This window comes from Anser anser (genome assembly GCF_964211835.1).
Source record: "Anser anser genome assembly, chromosome: Z".
Lineage (NCBI taxonomy): Eukaryota > Metazoa > Chordata > Aves > Anseriformes > Anatidae > Anser > Anser anser.
The window spans coordinates 69,216,886-69,243,235 of record NC_139723.1 but is presented as its reverse complement, the minus strand read 5'-3'; the positions used below and the strand labels follow the sequence as shown (position 1 = coordinate 69,243,235).

The 26,350-nt window shown below is 39.7% G+C and overlaps 1 protein-coding gene across 2 annotated transcripts in view; it reads right to left on the bottom strand.

The window, feature by feature from the left end:
* The window catches only part of PLPP1 (phospholipid phosphatase 1), a 61,159-nt gene that overhangs the window by 14,582 nt on the left and 20,227 nt on the right, over positions 1–26,350 (bottom strand). The window contains exons 2-3 of one of the 2 annotated variants that reach the window (XM_083816991.1): positions 20,398–20,549; positions 16,723–17,003 (exon numbers count right to left, since the gene is read on the bottom strand). In XM_083816991.1, the coding sequence (XP_083673117.1) occupies positions 16,723–17,003; positions 20,398–20,549 (433 nt within the window). The remainder of the gene's footprint in view (positions 1–16,722; positions 17,004–20,397; positions 20,550–26,350) is intronic. The other variant, XM_083816992.1, reaches the window with a different exon arrangement.

Here is a 26,350-nt window from a genome sequence, read left to right as displayed (position 1 = left end):
AAAAGAGATCAGACATTTCATTATTTTTCCATTTGCAACAGTCTACAATGATACTAAGTTATCTTACCCAAGTGAACAGGGAAAATGCAAACATCCCCATGCTGTTACTTCCAGGACGCTATCTGTGCACAAAAGCCATTCCTAATGTCTGATGACAGTTTTTGACAAAGAGGACTGATTTCACTATTGAGAAGCTATCGTATTTCAATGTTAAGTTGATTTCAACATGTGGTAGTAACTGCCTGTCTTTTGACTAAAGTTTGAACAGCAAGCGAGCACATCCTCAAAACTAGAAAACAAGTGTATATTAAAGCAGTATATTTGTGTGGTGTTCTTGATAAATACCAAAACTGAAAGTGTAAATATCAATTAAAAAGTGCTCATCTGATAGTCACAGTATGGTTATGAAAATAAATGGCATACTCACCCAAAATTGAGTAGTTAAATATTGCCTGATAGTGACTACTCATATTTAAATGTTTGTACTACATATTTGTGAAACATACCACTTCATACAGGCTGATCATTGACCCACTGAAGGGGACAGGGGAAGAGGCAGGAAGACAGCTCATCCGCCAGCCAAGTGCAAAAGGTGACACCTCATCTTACATTTGTGGAAACAGCTTTACACTTGGCTATTTCATTTAAGAAGTAGCAACACTGCCTCCAACTTCTTCTGAAAGAGGGCTTCTAGGCTGAGAGGTGTGGGTAGACAACAGCGACAGCCCCAGGCCACCAAGGAGGGCCTTGACAGGGCCCTCAGACGTGGGCGGCCGCTAAGAGGCCGTGAGTAATGGCAGAGGCCTGACAGGGCTCCCAAACCCGAGGCAAGCAGTGCACAGGACAAACCCCAGCCACTTCTTTGTCAAGAAAGGCTGGTAAAATGGAAGGAGGTTTCTGATTCAATCTTAAATCAAGAGATGAAATTATACTTCAGCTATTTTTTCCTACCTTATGTGGAGCACCTACAACTGTTTAGCCATTTCACAGGCTATCCACCAGGCCTCTGACAGGCATCTGTGTAATTTAGCTGCGTAACTCACTTAAAATTTGACATACACAAACAAGGACAACTTTAAAAGTTTCATAGCTCCCCTGGTGGCCCTCTGCCACCTCACTACTCCAGGGGCTGAGCCAGGAGGAGAGCCTGGATCAATGGAAATCCCTGTTCAAGGGAAACATCTCTGCTCTTCCCACCAAGAGTAATGATGCGCAGTAGGATAATTGGGTTCAACACTCAACACTGCTTGATTGCCTTCTTTAAGAGTATTTCAATCTCATGCACGAGTGAAACTCAATTTGCGTGCACAGTAATAAGAAATTGCATCAGACAGTGGAAAGAAAAATGCATGCTAAGCGTCCTGTGTAGGTCTCAAGAATTCTTGGTTTACACTTGGTTTAAAACACTATCAATAGCTTTCATCTTCAGAGACCCTAAACAAGCTCTCTGAAAAGAGCAAGATGATCATTGTATATATAGAGATATCACAGACATTTCCAATTCAGGAAAACTGTACTGACAGCATTGTTTTCAGATGTTTAAAATTCAAATCCAGGTTCTGCAGCAAAACTGCTATCTTACCATCTCCACCGTAATACTCCTTAACCCCTCAGCAGTTAATCTCTGGATGGAAGTCTGCTATGAAAGCCAGTATGACAAGAACTTGGAAGCGCTCTGTCTTTCAGAGACACATGTCTGAGACACAAAGCAGCACTCAAACAGAAGACGCACAATAACGAATTCCTGAGACCTATGCCAGTATTTTTATCTTCATGGCTATTGCTGTTGTCCATAAGACAAAACTTCCTACACCTCCTTAGGGCAACATACTGCCAATTGAAGGAATTCAGGTTATTGAATGAGAGAAGGAATAAATGCAGTTATTTTCATTCATTTTGTAATCCATACACCATTTTTAATGTGTTGTTAGGTATGTCTAAAACCAAGAATGCCAGCAGCTAAATGTAACATTTAGAATGTCTTGTTCCAAGTTGAAGATTACAACATTTAAGTACAGTTTCATCAGGAATAGATAAATATGCTGTGCATGACTGAAAACTTTGTGCTTAGCACATGAAGTATTGCCAGAAATACAACTGGGACAAAATATTGATCCAACTTGTACGTTGTGCAATCCTAGTGAAATTTCTTTGGTAATACTGCCATCCCTACACTTCCCTAGACTTTTTTTAATTAAGAATATCTTAAGATTATTTCAAATCTTTAAACTGAAACAATGCAAAAGTTTCCTGACTATTCCTCAGCGTGCTTGCCATGAGCCAGCATTTAAAATTAAATAATTAAAAATAAAATCAGAATTTACTAGTTCCAAGAACACTGAAGTATTAGATCAAATTACATTTGTAAATAAAGTGCTACAGACTGTGCTCAAAAGCCCTACTTCTGGCTAATGAAGGAAGGGGCAAGTTATCTCAGTAGGAATATCCCAGCCAGCTGCATTACCTACAGGAGCTGCACAGAGCCATGTCCACAAATTTGCTAAACTCTTTACTTTGTTTATAGAAACATAGAAAGGTAAACAAGTCTTCCCAAGAGACAGAAACAAGTCAGGGGTGGGAGACAAACACAAATCCCCAACTCCCTCAAAACACTACAGTTTGGATTTTGATTTTTGATTTGTGAAAGCTGTATTGCATTTTTAACTGCTCCCAAGCAGAGTCACTACCTACTTTCAGCACACAAAATAAACTGTTAACTTTTTTTCATTTAAACAGCTTAACAGTCTGTTTAAACTGCTCTTAAAAGTGTGATTTCTTATATGCTCGTAAGAACAAGTGAATGTGTAGAAGTATTAAGCAAAGTGCACTTCTCTGCAACAGTCTGATAGAGAAATGAATAGCCTTAGTGAAGCAAGAGATCAGGAAAGGGTTGAATAAGTACAGGACAATGAAATATTAAACAGCAAGAAGTTAAAAAGTTTTAGAAATATTTAGAAATGACAGTAAAATGGAATAGCTCAGAAACAAGGCTATTTTGTGCCACAAAAACATGATAGAGACTTGGATATGGGTATCATCTCAACTTAATTGTTGAATTATGTATGGAATGATTCCTTAACAGAAAACAGGATATCCGACAAAACATTATGTCTGTTCCTATGTCATCAACACAAAAACAATCACCCACTGGATTAGCCTGCAAATCCCTTCTATCCTCAGGTTCTTCAGATTCTTCACATCTCACTCAAAGCTTCCCTTGACACTTGCGTTACAGATTTCATTGATCTGGTGGGGAATAAAATGTCCAACAGAACTGCAGGCCAGCACGTTCATTTCAAGTATGCCAGACAGCTCTCCACGCTTGGCAGGGAAATATTCCTAGAATTAACACACTGAGGACCTAGTTTAATAAGGTGATAGTCCTTTCTTTAAAGACAACCAGCTCTGCATTCAGCAATCAACATGTTTTCACAGAACCCACTCTTCTCAAGGTGTCAGACTTCTACTAGAACAAGTTCCAAGGATATCAGTGAGGACTGAAAGTTCTGAGTACTTTGCGCTTCACTGCAAAGAAATGGTCAATTAAATGCACAAGCAAATCATGTATGTTTAACAACATCCACAACTAAGGAGTCAGAAATCCATTTTCAAAACACGGTATTATTTACAATTACTCCACCTTCTCCATTCCCTGCCAGTAGTTAACTCCACACTGAAGTACAAAGCGTTACATTTAGAGGAAAGAGCTGCCAGAGTCTTTCCAATTTTACTGACAAAGGTGTTTCTACATGAAATTTCTGTTAAGTGTCTTCTGTTAAGTGTCTCATACAACTCCCTAATCATATTTGGGGCAGGAGAGCAGAGCCACTCAGCTCTGCTTTAAGTAGTGGCAGATACTAAGCAAACTTTGCCAGCACTGACACAAAACATGCCAAGACTAGGTTTGTAAAAGGAAAAATGTGTAATTACCCGTCTTCAAAAAGCAGAGCAATCTCACCATTTTCTTATCTTACACAAATGAAAGTTCCCTGCTTATCCTACTGACAAAAAACAGAACTAGCAGGTTCTAGGAAGAAACAGGCAGTCTTTTTCTAATTTGCAATCCCCTTCTCTCCCCCACCTCTATTATTCTTTTGCAACAAGCCCTGCAGATAGTGCAAGAAGCAGGGGAAAGTAACCTTTTCCTGAGGTCAGGATCAACATGAAGTGGTTTAACTCAGCTCTGAGTGCCAGAATGCTTGTCTTCACCAAGGTCAAACGGGCTTTTAGACTCAAACTTCTGCTGGCATAGCCTGTTGGGTTCTGCTAACTCACCACCCTGGGAACTGGAGAAATACATCACAAACACATGCAAGCAGGCATGGATTTTGTTGTTTTTACAGAGAGAGATTACATATTGGTGGAACAATCTAATTGGACAATTTCTAGTTAGCTAGCTGTTCTGCATCAGTCATTGTGGATTGTACAGGCAGCTACCAGAAGAATAAACTTTACAGTAAAGATAACCAGTAGTGAAGAAGTTCCATTAGCCTGCTGTTTTTTTCTTTTCAAATGAGCAAAAACTCACCTGTGTGAATTGACTAATATTCTTTCTTCAACATTTCATCCAGGGAGCAAGAAGTTACTCAAACTCCCAACATTCTCACCATGCACAAGCACGTACGCTCTAAATTCAGTATTAGCGAGTCCAATGTGCTGGCATGTGGCAATGGCATTCCATGCTCACATTGCAAAACCAAAGTTTTCTTGCGTTGCGTTTTACTTTGTCACTCGGTTTCACTTAACATCCAAAGGGAAATTTGATTTTCCCCTATATTTCTAGTTCACGTCCTCCAATTAGAAAAAATCACAACCTTGTTTACTTCTTTCATAATAATTCTCTCAGGAAAAAGTAAGAGTGAAAACAGTGAGTGGGACTCAAACCAGCATTTCTAAAGGCTGGTTTGCTCTCACACGCATCAGATTACAAGCCTCTGTTCAATTAGCCATGTCTGCACAGGTTATCCACATACTTTCCTGACTCACAGGAGTGTTACCATCATTTTACATAAAGGGAATAAGAACAAAAGTAATCTCTGTTAAATCACAGATTTGATTAATGATCCCTCTTTAACAGACTGCTTTGGAAACAAAGCACCTAGAAAGTGTGCAGAACCTTATCTCCAGTCCACCCCCCACCCCAAAGTTTGTAATCCTCAGCAATTAGGGGGCAAGAAAACTGTCAGCACTAAGTGGATTTCTTGCAGTACAGCTTGAGCTTTGAGCAATATACAGATACACTCATGTCAATTTGGAAGTCTTTCCCTTTCTATTGACTTGGACACAAGCTGTGCAAGTCAATGAAATTCTGCCAAAGGATAAGATGCATCTACCTGCTCCATTAGCCATAGCTAAATTACAAAAAAAAATCAAAATCATAAATTACACACTTTGATTGCTAATGAACTGCATGGTGATAAGTAACTGAACTAACAGATAAAATTTAAATAAATATATTTTTTCAAGCTGACATTTGTGTATTCTTAAGCTCAGTAATAGATTTAATAAACCAGTTCAGGTGCACATGAGATGCAGTACTGTAGATTACACGACTTGATCAATAGATAGGAAGAAATGCCCTTTGAATAAAAAATATGGTCTCTTTGCCACACAGTAATTCAGTGGAACACTGTATGCCCAGTTCAAACTGTAACACCAAAACCAGCAGCGACAGCTATTTCTGAAAACTGTAAAGAGTGAGGAGCCATATTTTCAGTTGTAAAAATGAATGTGATCCATCACCATGCAGAAGTGCCAAGTCACATTAGGACAAAGGAGATGGAAGATCAGAAATCTGATCTGGACTGCAGAATTGCTTCTCAGTTGCTTACAGCAAGTTCATCTTTCAGATCTGTGTCTCCCTACTGACAGTTAATTTCTATTGGAGAGGCAGCTTTTTGTGTTCTCTAGATCAAGTACAGCCGCTCCTTTTCATCATTCACCATGGCCCAGCAGCAACATCTAAAGTTTAATTATTTAAGAAGTTCATTGACTACCGTATTTTAGCTTTTTCCTTCCATGTAACCTTCCCACAAGCATTAAGTGTGGGTACCCTGATTCAGGCTCCAGTTCTCAGGAGTGGTGGATTATTTGGATAGGACTGGATGTGTTCACAAATCAGCTATGCTGCATCTTGACTAACAGTAATGACAAAGGGGTGAGAAGTACTGCTAAAGGGAACAGTTGCGTTGTGTGATTAATAGCAAAAATGTATCTGGCATTCATTCCATTCATCCTTTCAACTGCTTTGGTATCCAGACTTCTTAAGAACTTTTCGGCATGCATCTTTTCAGAAGTGAAAAACAGTGAATAGGTTCTGATGAAAACTCCTGAACATTTAAACTTCCGTACAGTGACAGTGTAACAGCTCATAGGTTAAAAGCTCCGTAACGGAAATAATCAGATTGCTATACACAACATACCAGTAGTACCCAAGCAAACGTGTAGTTAACAAGGCTGTATAAACTTTAGAGACATTTCTGATTCATGATGTTATTGGAAACTGCCAGATTAGATAAGTAAACTATTTAGTTATGTTTGAATGAGTAAGTGCATTTTGTTTTTCCACAAAGCTTAGTTTCAAAAATAAAGCTTTTATGAAATATTCCAGTATGACATTACTTTAGCACAAAATAGTGCTTCATCTTAGGAATATCACCAGTACCAAGAGAGAACTAGGAAAACTAGGAACAATTGTTTAATAAAGACAGGTTAATCTGAAGCACATGCCCAGTCTTTTGGGTTACATTTAACAAAATCCGAAGCAAACCAACTGCAAAGGCTATCTAATGACACAGGAAAAACACAATACTCATTAAAATGCAAGCAAGTAATGTCTGATTTTTATTTTATTTTTTAAGCACAGTTTTAATGGTGTTTTGCCTGCGTAGAAGGGACAACATAAGAGTTTCCACCTTTATTTTGAAGTTCAACCAAACCTTCACGCAGGCTTCGCCCCATGCCAGCTGTCTGACATGGGCACTTAGCTCCTGGGAACCGCTCTAAGGGAATTAACCACACTCACTGGCATGCATGTGCACTGCCTGTGAAAGAGCTCAAACAGACAACTCTAAACAAAGCTAAAGTAAAATTCCTGGCAAATGATTAGTCAAGGGCACCACCTTGGCAATTGTGCTGAAATAAATTATTGAGGTCAAAACAGTCAGCTCTAATTTCCTAAAGACTTCTTTGAAGATTACATTTTGTTTGCAATGGCAGACTACACATCTTGTTCTGAGTGCAGGCAGCATGGCAGCAATATATCAACTGAAGTAGGGAACTGTTTTTTTCCACAGACATCTGAGTTGTGATATAAATCACTACATTAGTAATACAATTATAGTTATGAACCTTCACAGCTGTGTTATCTGTTACCACAAATGGAGCAGAGTGACAGACTGAAATTAGAGACCTTCAACAATCTTATGGTAAACTGAACTTTAGAGAAAGCTTTTCTCACACACAGGCATCCTTGCTAGCCTCAAGTCCTCTTTTGAGTCTAACAGAGTTCAGATTGCACGGAGTGCCTTTCAAGTAGCTTGATTAGTGCAGCATGGCTTAATATTTACCACCTAAGGTTCAAAGGTTTTAGTTGAGTGTGTGCGTTCAGTAAGCTGAAGAATAAACCAGCAAGGACGGCTGCTTGGATCTGCATAGTCATCAGGTTTTCCTGTTCCTCCCAACCCAGGACTCTGACCTTACAGATCCTAACTCATCACCATTCTCAGACACCACTTTTTAAATTTTTTTTTTTTCAGTTGACAAATATTTAGAGGTCAGTAGTTACAACATTGGGGGAAACTTGAACTGCTCATCTAAAAATGCAATAAAAAACACATCCAGAAAAACTTGGAGTAATCACAGAAAGCCTGAGCAGGCAGGCTAAGAGCCCTTTAACACACACCCAGGACAATTACATGTGGGGGTGAACTTCACACTGTAGAAGGTGTGCTGATGGGAACTAGTTTAACCAGTGGTAAACCAAGAGAGTAAGCCAACAAACTGCACTGCACACTGCCACCAAGTTTAGCACAGCTGTAAGAGCTAGGGCATTAGCAGCCTAAACAAGCATGCTGGTGTCCAGTTTATCCTTTAAATACCTACACCACTGCTCCCTTCCCCCTCTCCTTTATATTTAACCATCCTGTCAAGGGAGAGCGCAGATTCCAGGAACAATTACTAAAAATAAATGTTTTGTTCTAGTTTGAAGAAGTTTCCTAAAAACTAAAAAGAACTCTGAAAAAACTAACAGGTGCTCAGAACTGATTTCCAACATGACGTAAGATTCAACTACAAGAAAAACCAAGAGTCTTAACAGAGTCCTTTCTAATACGCACAATAGAAATATGGCAACAATTCTGTGCAGAATCAGTTCACCACTGTCCTTACTCATTGACGGATCACCTGCACTACCTTCTGTTTGCTCAGAAGCAGAGGTTATGCAAGACATTATTTATGCATGTGCATAGTACACACATGCACTTAACTGGTTAGTTAGGAACCTGCAATCACAGCTAAAAATTTTTTGCTTGAAGGACTAGTCTGTCAAAAGACTGTTTACAATAACATTCTCACAACTTTCCAGCAAAGGAGCTGAATGCCCACTTTCTGTTCCTACCATTGCAGTGTTTACCAAGGAAGAGCAGGTTGTTTATGCCTTCCCATCTGCAGAAGGGAAGTAACTGTTCCATATCTCATACCAACAGCATGGTAATGTTTACAACCCTGGAATAAAAGAAAGCAGCTTGGTTTATATGATGATTACAATGCACTGCCACGTGTGCAATACCTCCGCTTTCTCCATTTTTAAGACTACGAAGAAGAACGAGTTGCTTGCTGTATGCATCTCTGGCTCTTAACAAATACTGATCCCTTCGTTCTCAGCATTCAGAAACCTGAACCATCTCCCTCTGCAACGCTCAAATTGCTTTGAAATATTGTTGCTAATTTCATAAGTTTCAAAAATTTAAAGATTTTGAACTGCATGCAAGCAAACTAAGTATGTGTATATATACGCAGATGGGTATATATATAATTTAAAAAAAACTATGCCCAGCAGTTAACTAGGTTTGAAATTCAATCCAGATTTTTCAGATGCAATCCACCAGGACAACAAAGTTTCATCACAAAGGGACACATCTGGCAATTATGAAATCCAGTTCAAAACACATTTAATACACAAACAAGACAAAACCCCTTTTACTCTATGTCTCTTTAAGAGAACAGAAACAAGCCATCTCAAATGCAGATGGTTTAAGAGACATGAATGGGACACCTCCAAATCTACACCTTAACCAAGAGCTCAGTAAACAAGTAAAAGCTAATGGATCGAAGGGCTCAGGAAACCACACCATGCATTAGCCCTTCTCCTTTTACAATTCACCATAAGGTATAGCTGGAGACACACAAAAGGAAAAGCAAAGTCATGACAGCATCTCAAAGAGGAAGCTTGCCTAGGTGTTTAGAGGCCAGTGATCAACTCTTTCCTACCGCTGAAGAAAAGTGAAGAGTTGCTGAAGTCTTCTTTTCAGGCTTTATAAGTAATTTAGTATTAGATACAAACTATCAAGCCCAAGATGTCTCAGAACCCACTAGTCAGACCAGGCAACTAGCAAACATTTTCAAAGTTCTGTAAGGACCAGAGGCATACGAAACCAGATGCATCATATCCAGAAGGGCTTCGCTCAGGGAACTTCAGCAGCCTCAAAATCTGCAGGAATGGCAACGTGGCAGGGTACAAGCAATTCAACAGCTTTCTTTTTTTTGACACTGCTGCTGGACACGCCAAACAAGAAAGGTGCTTTGCTGAATCTATTACTCAGCAGCAAGGCTGAACTAGTTGGACACATCAGCATCACTGCATGCAGCAGCCAGGAGATATTAGGAATTCAGAGACAACCTCACAGCACAAGAACATTCCACGCCCTTGTGCAAGGACACAAGTAGGAATAGCAAAAGGCCATCTTGATTCAGTGAGCACCATTTAAGTTCAGACAGAAAAAAAAAAGCATGAGATAGAAATGGACTGCCTACCCAGGACAAGTGTTGATGCATCAGCCAAGCATGCTGCAAAGGAATTTGGAAAGCCAAGAATGGAGCTGAAGTGCTGAATTCAATAGTTTATTAAAAAAAGAACTCAATGAAAGCTTCAGAAGACAAGGATTCATTCTACTATATGAAGACAGATCTCTAATGTGTAATCTAAATGATGGAGATTGTCAGCTTTTAAAAGACGCCAGCATGTTCATTTTCTGAAGTGACACAATACTTTAGGTGAGATTTTACCCCAAAAAATTAATTTTCACTGTCAGTCACAAAAACAATCATACTAAAATACATAAAATAATTTTCTGTATCAAAAATACAGAATTGCATTAACTTCGTAAACCAGTTGCCAAGTATTCTTCATAGTTTGGGATTATCTCTTAAGCTTCTATCCACTAAATTGATTAGTCCCATATAGATTTCAGAGACTTTTGTGACCAGTCTGGCAAAACAAGCAAATCAGGTACACTGAACATGTGAGAAAACTGATAAAGTTAGAAAAAACATGCCAATTAGAAGCTCTTTACTTTCAGAGGTTATAAGTTCATAGTAACATTAGCAACATCGGTGTTTCACACTCCTTATTGCGTTTTGGTGTTACAAACTGACTTTTCCTTCTACATTTTTGCAGGAAGTGATTTTTAAAAAGCAGTAAATTTAAGGGAAATAAGTACAATTTAAATTTAAAGTTCTAGGGAGGCATCATTTACACCAGCTGTAACTAGAACTTTCATTTCTTTCTTCCATAGCATATCATTTTCCCTGTGATTCAATTCAGAAGACAGAGTAGTAGTACTACATATTTTGTACTACACCGTTTATTCTTAACGCTTTGTGGATAACATGTAAGCCTAAATAGCATCAGATTCAATACACCTGACCTTTCCACAAGGCTTTTCCACAAGGCTTAAATGTGCTGTTTGTGCTGCCAAGTTTAACATGATACACGGGAGTGACAGCATAATCCTCAATTAAAATCTAAAAATACTGTAAACTGTATATAGCACCTGCTACATTGTTCAAGAATTTAGTGTTCTTTAGATTACACATGGTATTGAAAAGTTGTAAGTTTTATTTGTGTGTGCTTTGTTTCTAAATTTATTTGGAGTTTTTACTGGCTTAGAGAAAGAATGGATAAAAATTTGAAAGAAAAGCCTATAGCCGTACTAAGTTCCCACTTTCCAAAGAGTATTGCAAGAAGCTTTGTGTAAGGTATGCATTCTGTCTTTGTGATCGGACACTACATGCAAGAAACAATACCCATTCTTAGCCTAAAGTGATACTCAGTTAAAAGACCAACCTTTTCCATGTTCAGGCTGTCCTGATCAAACTTGTCTGCTGGATTCCAGATCCTGTTACCTAGGGGTTACCAGTGCCCTTCTGCACAAAGGCAATCAAAATGGAATTACCAACTCCTAACTGCCAAAAGGCGACAGAAACAACCAGTTAACATCTTCACTCAAGGTGTCACTACAATCTGATAATACAGTTAGAAGGCCACCACCTTGAAGCCATGAAGCACAATACATCTAAGCACAATAACTTTTGAAATTTCCCTTTTACCCCTAGCAGAAGCCCCAAAATTTTTGCAAGAGCCACCAAGTGTTAAATACACTAATAATAAAGTTTTTTTTTTTTTGAGGGTGTTGAAGACTAGTTAGACATGTACTAGAAGAAAACAAGCACCTTATGCTCATTACTACACTAGACATTCAAGCTTACAAACTCATTTCAGACAGGCTAAACCAGCAAATACAATATGCTTGAGAGGACAGTAAAATACTCATCCATCTCTCCTGCTGGTGAACGTCTGTGGTTTCTATTAACTCCTTCCAATAGACGGAAGCTAACCAGCAGGATGCACGAACAGCCTGCCACAGACAGGTTAGAGCAGACTGGTTTGAGAATTATGCCTTGCAACCAGCAAGGAATGGAGAAGTCATGATCTATCCTTTGAGTCCTCGATGCGTACTCCTCTGAGGAATTCAGGTATCTTGGAAACCAGCTCAAAGCCAGGTAAAAGTAAGTTGTAGTAAGCCAGAAGAGAAGGAAGAATCGAACAAGGGAAGCTGCAAAAGAATCGAGAGATCTGAGAACAGCACAGACTGCTCACTCATTTCCCCCCTCTATCATGTGTGTAGCCCAGCATGCCTACTCCATCCTACTGGACCCTATTTTGCCAGAGTTGAAAGATAAGATGGCCATTAGGCACGTCACTGCCTTTACATATACTAAAGACAGTACCTGAAAGGCAATTCAGCAGCATTAAAGTATATACAGACATATAAGAAGTAATATGTTAATTATTAGCTCCAGTGACAGGAGAAAAACTTGGCTTTTTTCTTTGAGACTTTTGCTTTTCTAAAAGATTAAAACAAGCAGTGCCTCCCAATAAAGAACCAACATGTGGTACCCTTCTCCACAGTGCAATTACATTTAAAAATACATAAACCTTACTCATCCATGTTATGTATGTCGTTGACTAAAGAAAAGTTTACTATTTGTGATACCAAAGGGAAAAAAAAAATCCCCTTCACAGGCCAAGTACCCTACTTAGTTATTCTTTGTAACCTTCTATTTGAATAAATATTAAAAGCTCTGCATGTGACTACTTGGAATTAAACACAGCAATACATTTTAAAAAGCTTCAGAATATAGCTCTGTATGAATCATTCACTCAGAAAACTGCTGTGAATTAGCTCATATCAGCTTCCTTATCTAGCTTAAATTAAATGCCAGAGAATGCCTGAAGAAAGGGTTCTCCTAAAAACAGGTAGGAAAGAACACTAACTTCTAATGCTAATAGTTTTTAATTTAACTAGAAATTTTAAAGTAGCTATTCCCCTATGTATTTTAGAGATCTGGAACTACTATATACTTTCAAGTAATATATCTCAACTCTTATGTGCAGCTTTCGACAAATATGAATGCGATTTACTAAGCATACAACTGTTATTGTGATCCTCAGCTTAGTTTAACCGCCAGTAGTACTGGAAGTGCAAATATACTACAAAAGTTCTCAAGGAGAAGCTAAAGCTATCTAAAGCTGAAGAGGACTCTTTTCAGAGCAAGCAAGATACTGAAATCAACAAGAATTAACTTACTGGGTTCAGGTTAGAGAGGAAAACCTTACTGAAACTAACCAAAATCCACTGCCACTTTAGTAATGTAAACAACCAAGCAAAATTCCATGGCTTTACTTTCACACTAAAACACACACACACATATACACACACAAGAAATATTTTATAGTTGGAGTTCTGGGGATCAAAAGAGGACAGAACAGAACAGCCCAAGATGCATAGTTTAAGCACACCATGGATTTTTCACCCTGGAAATGGTTTTCCTGTTATCATTTAAGAAACAGTAAATAGATTAGATGTGTCTTTGACTGAATAACTGAGCATGAAGAATTACCTCAAGTTCTACCACAACCCGGGAATGGTGTGCTCAGTTCAGAACCTATGGTTTTGTATGTGACATTATGATTGCCTTGTCTTCACTCTGTGTACTTCTAACTGCATGTTTATTTTATGCAAATGACAAGGTAAACGGTAGTTAATTCTGCCTCTAATAATATCTAATTGATACAGAAATTTACCTTTCAGTTACAGCTCAATAGCTTATCAATGTCGTCCAACTTTTTGGAAAACTCATTGCCAGGCTCCCTTTCCTTTTAGTGGCTTATCAACTCTCAGGTATGTTGGAACCTGCCTGCAGAACACAAACCACCCTCTTGGAGGTCAGGCCCATTTCCATGAGAAACTGCAAGTGAACTATTCTGTCGCTGCATCCTTCTGGACACTGCCGGTGCTCCTGAGCACGGATACCAGATTAGTCTCACAGCCAGTAATCCTACCATATCATAAGCCAGCGTTACACAGAACAGCAAAATGGTAACCTTAAAGCAGATCCCAGAAGTGATGAACAGCATGACGGGGAGCTTAGACAGCAGGTAAGGTGTTACCCAAGAATTCTGACAACAAGCACAGTTGCAAGGACAAGTACATCAACACCGTGACCAGCAATTATTAAACTAATATAACACACCAAATTTTCTCTAAAATGCTCTGGTCAGACCTGTCGTTATCTCAGCCTGCTGAGCCTCATGTTGGACACCAAAAGAACTGCTGCTCTGAGGCAGCTCAGCACCACGCAGCCATTTGCTCATTCCCCCCACCCAACAGTGGGATAGGGAACAGAACTGAAAAAAGGACAAAAACTCATAGGTTGAGATAAAGACAGTGTAATAAGCCAGAAAATGAAGGGAAACAAATACAATAAATACTACCTACTAATAACAACAACAATAATAGAGTACACAAAGCAAGTGATGCACAATGCAATTGCTCACCACTGGCCAACCAATGCCCAGCCCATCCCTGAGCAGCAGCAACTCCCCAGGGCAGCAACCCCCCAGCTTAGATGGCATCATGCTTAGCAATAAGGAATGGGACACCCCTTTGGCCTGGGCCAGCTGTCCTGGCTGTGTCCCCTCCCAGCTCCTGGGGCACCCCCAGCCTCCTCGCTGGCAGGGCAGCACGAGGAGCTGAAACGTCCTGGGCTCTGTAAGCACTGCTCTGCAACAGCTAAAACACTGGTGTGTTATTAGCATTGTTCTCATCCTAAATCCAAAATGCTGCACCATACCAACGACTAGGAAGAAAATTAACTCCATCCCAGACAAAATCAGGACAGCACCTCATCTAGGATCACATTACACAAGACCTTAGTCTTCTCTAAGAAGAGAAGGTGGTCCTAAAACAGTGGACAATCCTCCCCCTAAATCATGAAAAAATATTTCAGCATCATTTCAGGCATTACAATCAATTAATGTTGTCTCCTTTTATGCTTTACATTTGAGAGTCCTTTTAGACTCATGCAGAAATTATACTGAAGACTCATAGCTACAGTAAAGTTGATTTTTGACCCCACTGATTCATCAATGCCATTCAGTTCCACAAACACCTGAGAAAGTACAGCTTAAGAGATCCTTTTTGTGTGAAACTTAGACAAGTACCTTCTTGCTTTTTGCATAGTAGAAGAATAAAAAGAAATATCACATTTAGTGAGTTGAAGTGAAAAAGTAGAAACATTTTACACCTACAAAACCAGCTCAGATTGAGAGAATCAGAAGAACAGCCTTGTAACACTCAGACAAAGACTTCCCCTCCTTGCCACAATATTATATGCAACATAAAAGTAATTTATAAACGCATGAAAGGGTAAATAGATCTGTATCTTCTTTTAATCTCAGAAGAATTCATTTCTGGCAATTAATTCTACTAACTTACCACATAGAATTTGCAAAGCTGACAAAATATCAAGACAGAAATACCAAACCACACATCCTGCCAAGATCTTGCTTCATTTCTAATCAGGCTTGACTTTGCTAGTAAATTAAGTGCTAACAAAGGACTAAAGTTTGTTGCAGGCTTGTTTGTTGGTTTGTGGGGGTTTTTTTTAGGGTTATTATTTCAGAGAGGTGGGGCAAGGAGTTGGAGAAACACGCTATTTAGAAATTCTTTGTTTGATATACGTAACGAAAATTCTGCTTTTTACTCTGACGTTTTCCAAGTTGAGGCTGACAGTCACACAGGAAGTGACCACTACAAGTTTTATTTCCTGGAACTGAAATTCAGGAAAATATACCTTATTAGTGGATATTCTAACTCTGCGGGGCTACTCACAGGCAAGGAAAGTTCATCCAATGACCAGTGTCTAGCGTAGTTCAGAGTAAATAAATTAAGTCTTCTGAGCACAAACAAGGCAATAATAATAAAAAAAGCTGTGCATGAAGCATACTCTTCTACTGAATGAAGTTCTGCTCATTTTTAAGATTACTTACTATTCTGCCTCACTACTTATTCTGGTGCACTTTCTCCTGTATTACCAATAGCTCTTCGAAACAAACTGCTCCTGGAACCTTTAAGCACCTGTTGTGCATGACTTGGAACTACACCTGGTCCTCAGACTAAATCAACACACAGCCTGTTCCGATGGCTGCTTAAGAATATCACATATGGTACTGGAAGATCTGTAGAGGGGACATGCTACAGAAATTATTCTGAACCTGCTTTAGCATTTCCAACAGTATTCAAACATCATTGTTTATAGTCATAAAATTCAGGTGTGTCAGATGCTTCCCCCTTTTCAGTTCAATTTCAGCAAAGTAACAAAGAAAAGTCACTTAAATATTAAAGTGATTGAAATGACTAACAATGATAAAACTGAATTGATCTATTCCCTTAACAGTCCTCCATATTTTCTAAGTGGATATAATTCATTTTTTATTAGCTTCCATTCTAAGCCTGAACTATTTTTTCTTGTTATTCCACACTTTTTTGAAGGAGACTTCAAATTCTTCTCCTCACTAGGTTATGCAGACATTTTAGAAACAGAAGCCAGACAAAGTTGTGTGCATCACCCATTTTTGTTGAAAAGCAGAACTGAGTACATAGTAATTTACACATTCTTCTGTATATCAATAAAACTGACTTTCACAAAGTAGAAAAAAATTCTGGAGTCAAACCCATATAGACAGAGTTCTGAATTCATCTCAAGTTTACTCTAGCAGAAGCACAACGCATGCAGTAGACACCAAACCCATCACCCCAAGGCTTTCCAGGCTAAGCAACATGTCTCACAACCAGGTCTACAAGGTTGTTAGTCACTCACCTTCCCTCATTGATTTTTGCTTTGTCTCCTTGGCAAGGGAAGTTCTCAATGTAACCCAGACTGCAGTTGATCTGCGTCCAGTCAGGCTGGCACACAGCAAGGAAGTGAGGGCGCAGTCTGCCTATGGCGTACTTGGCAATGTCCGTCAACGACTGGCTAGCAGCTGCTCCAAAAATGAAGGTCCCAATGGCTTTGTAAATAGTGGCTATGTAGTTATTTCTGACAAATGAATTTGAGTGCAAATTGTTATAAAAGACAGAGAGAGTCTCTCCTAGGATTATCTGAAAGAAAAAGAAGGACAACAGTTAAAGGAAGACAATGACTTAAGTAGTAACAAGAGTAATTTTTCTCTTAAGTATGTAGTTCCAAAAAAAATGTAATTAGGCTCCAGAATCAATTTTCCCAGGAATTGGTAGTAACCATTCCTAAAGCTTTAAAAAACATTTTTTATATAAAAGTAAAAAAAACATTTTGCCTTACCCTGCTTTATGCTGAGCTTTATACAAGTATACTGATTGTCAGAATATTTACTAAAACAAAGCCTTCTCAGAGAAAGATTCAACCATACTATTTAACGTGGCTCTGAACAGAAGCATTTCCTCTAGTTCTAGGTTTTATCCTACGCTGAGTCTTCTTTAGCTAAGTTTCCGCTAGGCAAATTTTGTTCTATTTTGTCAGAAAGTTTGGTGGTGTTTTTTTTTGGTGAAGCCAGAAACTATTCTGAAGGATCAAAATTTGATTTCTAGATGTGAAAGGCCAGTTATTTAAGCAAAGAAACCTCCATGTCTCAAGAAAAAGTTATCTTTAGGGGAGAAAAAAGCTAATGACAAATATTACCGAGGGCTTTCAAAGTATTTTTTGTGTTCGAGGTATATGCATCACAAATATATTAAGTGTTGATAAGAAAACAGACATAACTTCATTTTCCTATAACTTCTGTCTTTTGCAGAAAGCATATTTTTCTTAAACTAAGTGTACAAAACTTCAGCCTCACTTGATATAGTTAATGCTTCACACCAGAGAGGCTGGGCATGAGCCAGCCAGTCCCATTTGATACAGAAGGGCTCTCCTCGTACAGGTGATAAAATGGAAGCAGGGTTGCATACAGTTAGGTAGTTATTAAAAATCCTATAAGGATTAAATGATGGCTCCATCTGTCACTTGAAAGAGTGACATGTCCACGATCCCAGAAAGGCAGAGCTTGAGCAAATAAGGCTGTCATTAGACATTGGCACCTGGGCAAACAAGGTAGCTGTTAGTAGCTTTGCACACTTAAGGCAGGCAGACAAGCCAATGAGGGTATGACACTGATAGTTTTTGGATTCTGCAGCCTACAAAAACATGGACTGAAACAGAGAAATAATGAAACATGGACTAAAGCTGAAAAAGCTATATTTCAAGCACAGCAGAAATCAGAAAGCTCTTAGAATCTACCCGTCCCACATAATGTCCTCTTGGCAAAGATAGCTGAAACGAAGTGTCACAGCCATGACAATATATTGACTACTAAAGAATGAATTCCCTTTAAAGAACATTGCTAAAAAAGCTGGAAGGCTTTCTCAGTTGAGGTGATTAAAAAAAAAAAGTTATGTCAGTGGTATCTGGACTCAGAGTATCCATCTTCAGTGATCCGTATATGCATTAAGAGTAAGACACCAACATTTGCTTCTAACATCTGAATTGAAAGCCATCTTGCCGGAAAAGCCTGATTACACCACTAAAGGGTGGTCCCAGATGTCATAAAGGTAACTTCACTAGCTGAATGTGTATACAGGCTCATATGGAGACTAGATAAAAATCAAGGAAGTAAATTCATTAAGAAGTTCTGTGCTCACTGAAGCCTTTTCCGACTCAAAGCCACCGAGCTGCAAGTGTCTGGTAGGAAAGTACTTTGCTCTGTTCTTCCTTGCTTTTCTGTTTTAACCACTGATAGAATGAAATAAGCGAGATGGACCTCAGCTGTTACCCAGTATGGCTGCTCCTTGGTAATACTGACTACCTGGTTTGAGCATAAACATGTAAACTAAAGGGGGGGATTTAAAAAAAACCTGCTGCATTTATGTTCTGAAGCACAGTTTTTCCAAGAAAAGGAAAACACGGTAAGTCAGTTCTGGTTCCCAGCCCCACGTTTCTACAGATAAGGATAAAAATTCACTTCAGGAGCACACAAGCTACAGGTTGACCTATATATTGGAACCTAGACAAAAACCCATACCTACGATATGTATACAAGAGACTCAGACTGCTATGATATTCCCTGATTTTAATCCATTAGCCCAGAAAAACAGCCAGCTGACATTCTGCTTTAGCTGCTCATTTTCCTGCTTTAATTTCTGACATATTCTTGGATAAGTATTTAAACATCTAAAAATCTTGTTTGGCATAAGTTTCAACACTGCTAAAGTTGTAGCTGCAATCAAATTTGATGTCACCCAGCACAACGACATGAGTGGAATCTGTCCAGATCTACCAAAAACTTCAGAGATGAAGCCCGTTGAAGGGCCATTGTGGGAATTTAAGTACAGTCCCACAAGATATAAAACAAGCAGCAGTAACTGCTGAGATCCAGCTTTCCACTCCACCCATGCCCAATGGCACGCTCCTGCCACTTCTTGCATCAACACTGATACTTCTTGCATACTCTTCCAGAAGCCTTTTCACCCAAACTAGCACAAAGAAGAAAGCTATTTTCAACCAAGTTAAAGAATTCCAGTAGCTTATCCTGGTTCAGACAAGCCACTGCAGGTGGCAGAAGACAAAGCAAGAGTGGAACCTTCTCTTCTGTCAATAAGGAGCTATCAGGTTGGCTCAGCTGACAGGGTGCAATTAAGTCTCAAGGATACAGAGGCACAAAATGCTTGAACCAATTTGACTAAGCTAGGGGCTGGGGTCAGAGGGAGATCCCAAACTGTCTCACTCCAGGCAATGAACACCGCTGGCAGTTGCAGAGGGATCTCTCCAGCCCTCTGACCAGATGTGAGGAGAGGGGAAGGGGGGCGACAGTCCCCTTCCCCACAGAACACAGCTGAACCACATTAGGTGCAGCAGCAAAGTGAAACCTAGCATTAACTCACACAACTGGACTCTGTTTTATCCTCACCTTCAGAGTAAGTTCAGGAAAAGACTCCCTAGCTACTTATTCTTTGTATTCTAAAGCTATGGTTGTGCTACGTTCTGGTTTGAAGTCATAATATTTTGTTTTGTCTTATTCCAGACCTTTTTACCTCCAATGTATTTCCAATGGCTCTGTGGCAGATAGAAATATTGACTTAATAGGTTATGATAACTTGCCTTCTGAGTAGTAGCTCCCAAAAGAGGAAGGCTTTAGACAGACATTTAACACACGAGTCTTATTCTTAACCAATAAAAACTTTCTTCATTTCCATACCTTACAAACTGTACAATTAAGTCACCTAAAAACCAAAATATGCCACTATAGTTCTGTGGTGTTCTTTTTCTGTTCTTCACTTATATTTGTTTGGCTTCAAATGAAAACTTTTTAGTTATCCTTACCAGAACACCATTTCTCCTGCTTTAGCAGCAAAGCTAAAGGCATTATAAGTTCGAGAAATCCTACAGAAAATGTTTTATGTTTTAGAGATCTGTATTAACAGACTGTCCCTCCTTCCCACCCCCATTGGAATCAAATGCAATGAAAAAAAAAGTTTAACTTACAACAATTATACTGAAAGGAACAATTATTCCTGCTAACAACTTATAAGAAATGGTGTCCTCTTTGTATGGATACCGGATGGATTCGTCACTACAGAAAAATCCTCTCTGGAAGGGGATACGTCTTGAATTGAGAATTGCAAAAGGCAAGCCAGCTAGCAAAAAGGAATAAAAAATACATTACAAAAGCAACATTTAAACTCTAGTGATTATTACACCCCCACATTTCCAAGGAGCAGTGCATAAAGAGGAAGGGACATGCAGCAAGTCAGAAGGTTATGCGCTTTGTCCAAGGACTGCCTCCTCGTCTTTGCAGCTCCCGGGAAAGACTGCTGAGCCACATGCACAAGTTTGAGGAAGGAGAGAGAGGACAGGATTTCTTTCACCTTCACGTTTGTGGCACGTGAAGCATGAAAGCACTCCGAAACCATGACTGAGTAAACAGTTTAGCGACAGCCACCGAGTTGCTCAATTTGCTGCCACTGCCACAATCACCCACTATTCCTTTACATTGCTGTGAGCAGCAGCTGTCCCCTTATACCTTCTCCGGCCAGCTTCAGAAAGCAGGAGAGCAGAACTGCATTTGATGAAAGCAGAAAAGGGTTGCTCCTCAGGGAGTGCAAGTGCAGAGGGAGTTTTTAGGAAGGAGCAGGGGAAGGATGACAATGTGTGCATGCAGTCTCCTCACTCCAGGCACACTGGTTAGGTCCCAGGAACAACGTGGTCACTGCACACACCCAGCCGCCTCGGGGCTTGGAGGTTTTATTCCCATTTTCCATTAAAAGAAGTTTGTCATCTTAAGCACAAGATGAAGGCGCACCATGGACTGTGTACCAAGAGACCTTCAACACTAATTGAAGCTAGGCATTTGAATGGCAGAGTTTAAGAGAAGATCGAAAGAGGATATAAACAAAGATTTTTAAACCCTCATCCTCTGAGGCACACAAACAGATGCAGGCACTGCTCCTACAGGGATGAATAACCTCAGAAGGTGGCTACTGTATAGAAGAAGAGATATGGGAGACTACCAAGAACCTTCAGTAAGTCTTCTTCAACTTAGGGATTTACAAGTGCTGAAGAGAGCTTGATTTTGTGCTCGCAATTCGTCACATACAAAACGCATACCAGTCTGGAGATGGACAAAACAAGTAATTTTGGGGGAAGACCCTCCTTATCTACCAGTAAGGGATCACAAGGATGAAAGACAGGCTCCTTCCTGCCTGCCAGAGAGATGCCACTGTGATCACGCTTCTCTCCTCAGAACCTCTGTGTCAGGGCACAGCCCAACTATTGCTTCCCACATACATACCAGCTACCCCCAGGTAAGTGTCTACAAACAAAAATAATATAGAAAGAACAGAGATGACGACACTGATATAGGGGAGAAAAAGAAAAAATATCAATCAAATAGCGCAAAAAATTAGGGAGCAGGGAGGGAGTGGAGCTCAGAGTTATAGTCAGGCTTTACAAAAATAAAAGAGAACACACTGGATAGTTCTCAAACTCCTTCCCCCTTTAATCTCCACTCAGGAAGCCCTCCAAATGAAGTCCAACTCATGGTCCAGACACAGATGAGGAACACAGTGGTTACACCAATGATTCGCTACAGTTTTTGCTGTTTACATCACACAGAAGTGACTTTTAAACAAACGCTTCAGTTTCAAAACTGACAAGGAAGAATGAATGACAAACCAATGACTCATAAGGTGAAAACTTCCTTGAGGCAATCTGAGTGTGACGCAGTGCTGGGACACAGCTGAGCTGTTCAGGGCTTGTTGTAGGGCCCATCACACAGAATCAAACGTGTTCTGTACTGCTGCAGTTATACAAATCAAAGCTTCCTGCCACTTCCAGGGAGGAGAAGAAACCCTGTCATTGTGAAGAGGAGTTATTTCCAGATCCATGCCAGCAGGACTACAACTGATCTGGCGGTGGAAGCCATCCAGGCACACCAACGGAGCAGAGAAGGGGCAGCAGGACGGGCTGAGAGCCAAGCCAGAGCCTCTCCAAAACACTGAGCCATTCAGACACCAGCCAGCACACTGCCCTGGGAGCTGGGCTGTGCAGTACGGTGCAAGAACAGCCTTTCTACCGGGGGAAAAAAGAAAACACTACTGTTCGTTGATCCTAATAGTAAGGATAGATAGCAGGGATTTGGAAGACATCACAGCCCAGCTCTCGCTTCTGCCTTCCTCCATGGTGGTGTTACAACAGCATGTCTGTACATCAGCTGTAGGTTAGTATTTAGCTACCTTGGGCAAGGGAGGAGACAGAAGTAGTGTGCAGCCATGAGGGAAGGTGCTGCTTGTCAGCATGAGGCCATGATGCATTTCCAACACCACTTATTCTATAAGAGTGTGATGGAACAAGGAATGATTTTGCCCTACACACACGCTAACAAAAAGATTCAAGACTTTAGATTTTAAGATTTAAGGGAAAAATTGATTATTTATTTATTTTACAGATTTACTCTTTCAAAGTTGTTAGTTCCAATCACCCCAGTAAAGCAGTTACTCACAAAATTAGGTTCAGCCTAAAGACACAAATCACAGAATCCAAGAAGATCTGAGGTTGGCAGGAACCTCTGGGTCCATTCAGCCCAACCCCTGCTAAAGCAGGGACACCCAGAGCAGGTTGCCCAGGATCACGTCCGGGCAGCTACCAAAACCTAACATCCCTGCTATCCTAGTCAGGTGTTGTCACTGGCATCATGTCAGTATCTCTGTATAATCCCTTTTAAAGACCTGCTTTATGATTAATGGCATGAAGACGGCTTATTCCCATTTCCTCCTACCCCTACCTTACTGTTCCAAATTTGCAAGGGTGAGAAGGAGGCAAGTTTCCAGAGGGCTCAGGTTATGTTTTTAAAATGTTTTTTTCTTGCAAAGAGAAGTTGTTTGAAATGTGTGTTCACTCTTCAGCAGTACTGAGATTATGCTCTAATTAGTTTGTAATTGCTTGCAACATTGTCCTACATCAAGAGCATGCAAACAGAATAGTTAAGTAAACAACAAACTTTGTGTTTGCTTTGCATTTTAAGCTACTAGGAACCAGCTAAAGTAAGTTAGAGTGCCCTCTTTCATAGCTTCTTTCCATCACTCGAGTGCCTCAGCTGCATCTGCATTTGTCTGATGTTCCACTGCTTTAGTTTGTTAGACCAAGAGAGTAGTGTAATAAAAGTGTAAAAAAAGAGTAGTAGCAATGAAGAGCATGGTCGAAGAACTTGCATTTCACCCTAGCGCTCAAAACTTCTCTCCAGGCTTAAAAGAGAGAAGGATTCTGATCTTCGTGAACTATAATCCTTCAAGCAATATTACCGAGACAACATACGAAGTATTATGCAGCCATTTGTATCTAGCAGTGGACTACTGAAAGACCAGCAGTAGGTATGAAAATATAGAATGAGCTGTTCCATGGAGCTTTGAGGAAAGTACTACACCTACACCTCAAGGCCACTTAGTATGGGGAAGAATATCCATTAATTATGAGAGTCATAAACAGTTTCCAGAAGTCATAACCGGTAACACTCAAGTAAGAAAGCCAGTAACACTTAAGAAAGCATCATTTCATTGAGACAGTCTTAAAAAGTTTGATATTTACCTACAGTTAATTCAAAGAGCTAAGCTTTGTAACATAATACTGTTAAAAACTTTATACAGTTAGTTTCATAAAGTATTTTTTCTAGTTTCTTCCAACTGTAACTGATTAAAGAAACAATTGCAACAGACTTATCTTTTTGTTCTGAGCATGTCTCAATGCTGAAAGGAGACATGTTCCATTAAAAGCTGGGGCAGAAATTTTAATTTCCAAAAGCCAGCTTACTGGACGTTTTATCAGATTGATCTAATACTATCAAACCAAAACCTTCAGCCAACAGAACTACATTTGCGATTTACCATTTGCTCAGTCCAAGGTAGTTGCTAATCAGTAACCAAAAAGACATCAAGAGCCAGTAAAGCACTCTCCAGGGTCTATAGCTACTCCCTCAAAACACGCTCCAGACAGCAGGTTTAACTTGCTTCTTTTAAACACACATTGATTGGTTTCACTATTAACTGGTTTAAAGGAGAAGAGAGCAAAGGAGAAGTCAAACTAGAGAGACAACCACCTGTTTCTGGCAAGCAAAACCATTAAGAAAATGCACCGTAACTGAAGGTTTTGCTCTGTTTTACATGACTGAGTTTGATTTAAAAAAAAAAATAAACAAATCCCATGTAAACAAGCCTGACACTTAGATTGAAATCCTTTCACACATATATCTTTAGTACTTCTGCAGTGTAAGTACACCTCCCTCCAAGATAACACAAAGACAGGGAGAAAGTACACAGTTCAGCTTTCATACACGCACAAAAACAAGCAACACAACTGGCATAAGGGCTGAACGAGGCAAAGCCTCTTACTGTAATAACTACAAAGCTAGTTAGCCCTGTATTTGTGATAGACTTTTTTTTTTAAACCCTGAAAGATATCATTTCAGAGGACAGGAACAGGAAGATTGCTACCATGATGCAAAAGCTAAGTATGAAAACTCCCATATAGGAGGACTAGATATGACTGAAGGTTAAGTGATACTGTCTTCATAATGGCACGACTATCATTAGTGTCAAGGTTGGATAACCGATGTTAACAGAAGTTTAGAGCTGTTGTAGGATAAACCTACCTAGACATGAGATTTCATGAGATTTATCCACTTAGTCTACAAGTTATTTCTCAAGGAAAAGTAGTAAAAATTTCAACAGCAGATCACTGGGGCAAGGGGGGGTGAACCCTACATCTTGCACAATCACACTGCCACACTATGTTAAAAGAAAGGCCCTGCTTTTTCTACAAATATCTATTTCCCCCTAACCAAGCTACAATTTCAAAGGGCAGAGTCTGGCAAATAAAAGAGGGGAATTACTAAAAATCAGTTGGACTCAGTTTTACATGAAAGTAAAAAAAAATAATTGGACTTGTCTCTTAAGTAAGAAGTAGAGATGGCAAAGAGTCCTTAAAGGCTCTCTACTGACTACTTCTCAAATGACAATACCAAAATACCAAAAAGCATCCCTGGTGTGTACTTGTAGAAGTTTACAAGTCAACTGCAGCAGGGTGAAGAAATTGCCTAAAGGGAAAATGACAACAGGTATGTTAAGAGGTTGGGAAAAGGTTACTGGCAGGGTAATCTCAGGGATCAAGTCATGGAGCTAGCGCTATGCAGTGTATAATTTATTAATGATTCTGGCATAACTAGCAGATGTACTGCTGACAAAGCTGGCAATCCTGACACAGTAGAAGATCAAGGTCATCCAGTTTTGCCTGCAAAACCACTTTAAGGACAAGAGAGATGGAGATTTGTCCATTAATGAGTTCAGAGTAATGTACTTGCAGGTTAAGCTGCTCAGATGAGCTGGGAGCTTGTCATTTCAGCATACAAGAGGGGGAAAATTGTTTCCTATAGCTGTTGTACAACAATAGCAGCAGCCATTAGACAGGTCTTTTCCAAAAGGCACCAGCACTTCTTCATAGAGCTAAAAGCTGACCATTACCATGCAGGTTGAAAGAGAACATCACATTAGGATTGCACAGAGTTATCCTTCCTACTCTCCTCAGGAAGGACATCACTTTCACTTTACATTCATCTACACTGTATTTCAGTAGCCATATTGCTGTCCTGTCTTGACCCCTCAGGTTGTCTGCAATAATTCCTAATATTTTGGTGACCTATGGATCTAAAAAAGAATGTTTTGTAGGTTGGTTGGTTTATGTTGTCTTATTTTTATGTTGTCTTACTTTTTAAATGCTGTTTTTTTGTCTGAGAACTTCACCGTCCTCCTAGTCTCGTTTCCAATGATTAATTGATCAACCACTGATGCAGACCTCCTTAATTCCAGAAGAAAAGAGGTACAATGATGGGATTAGGAGAACAGAGGTGGTTGACACCAGGAAACAATTTCAGACAAAATAGATTTATACC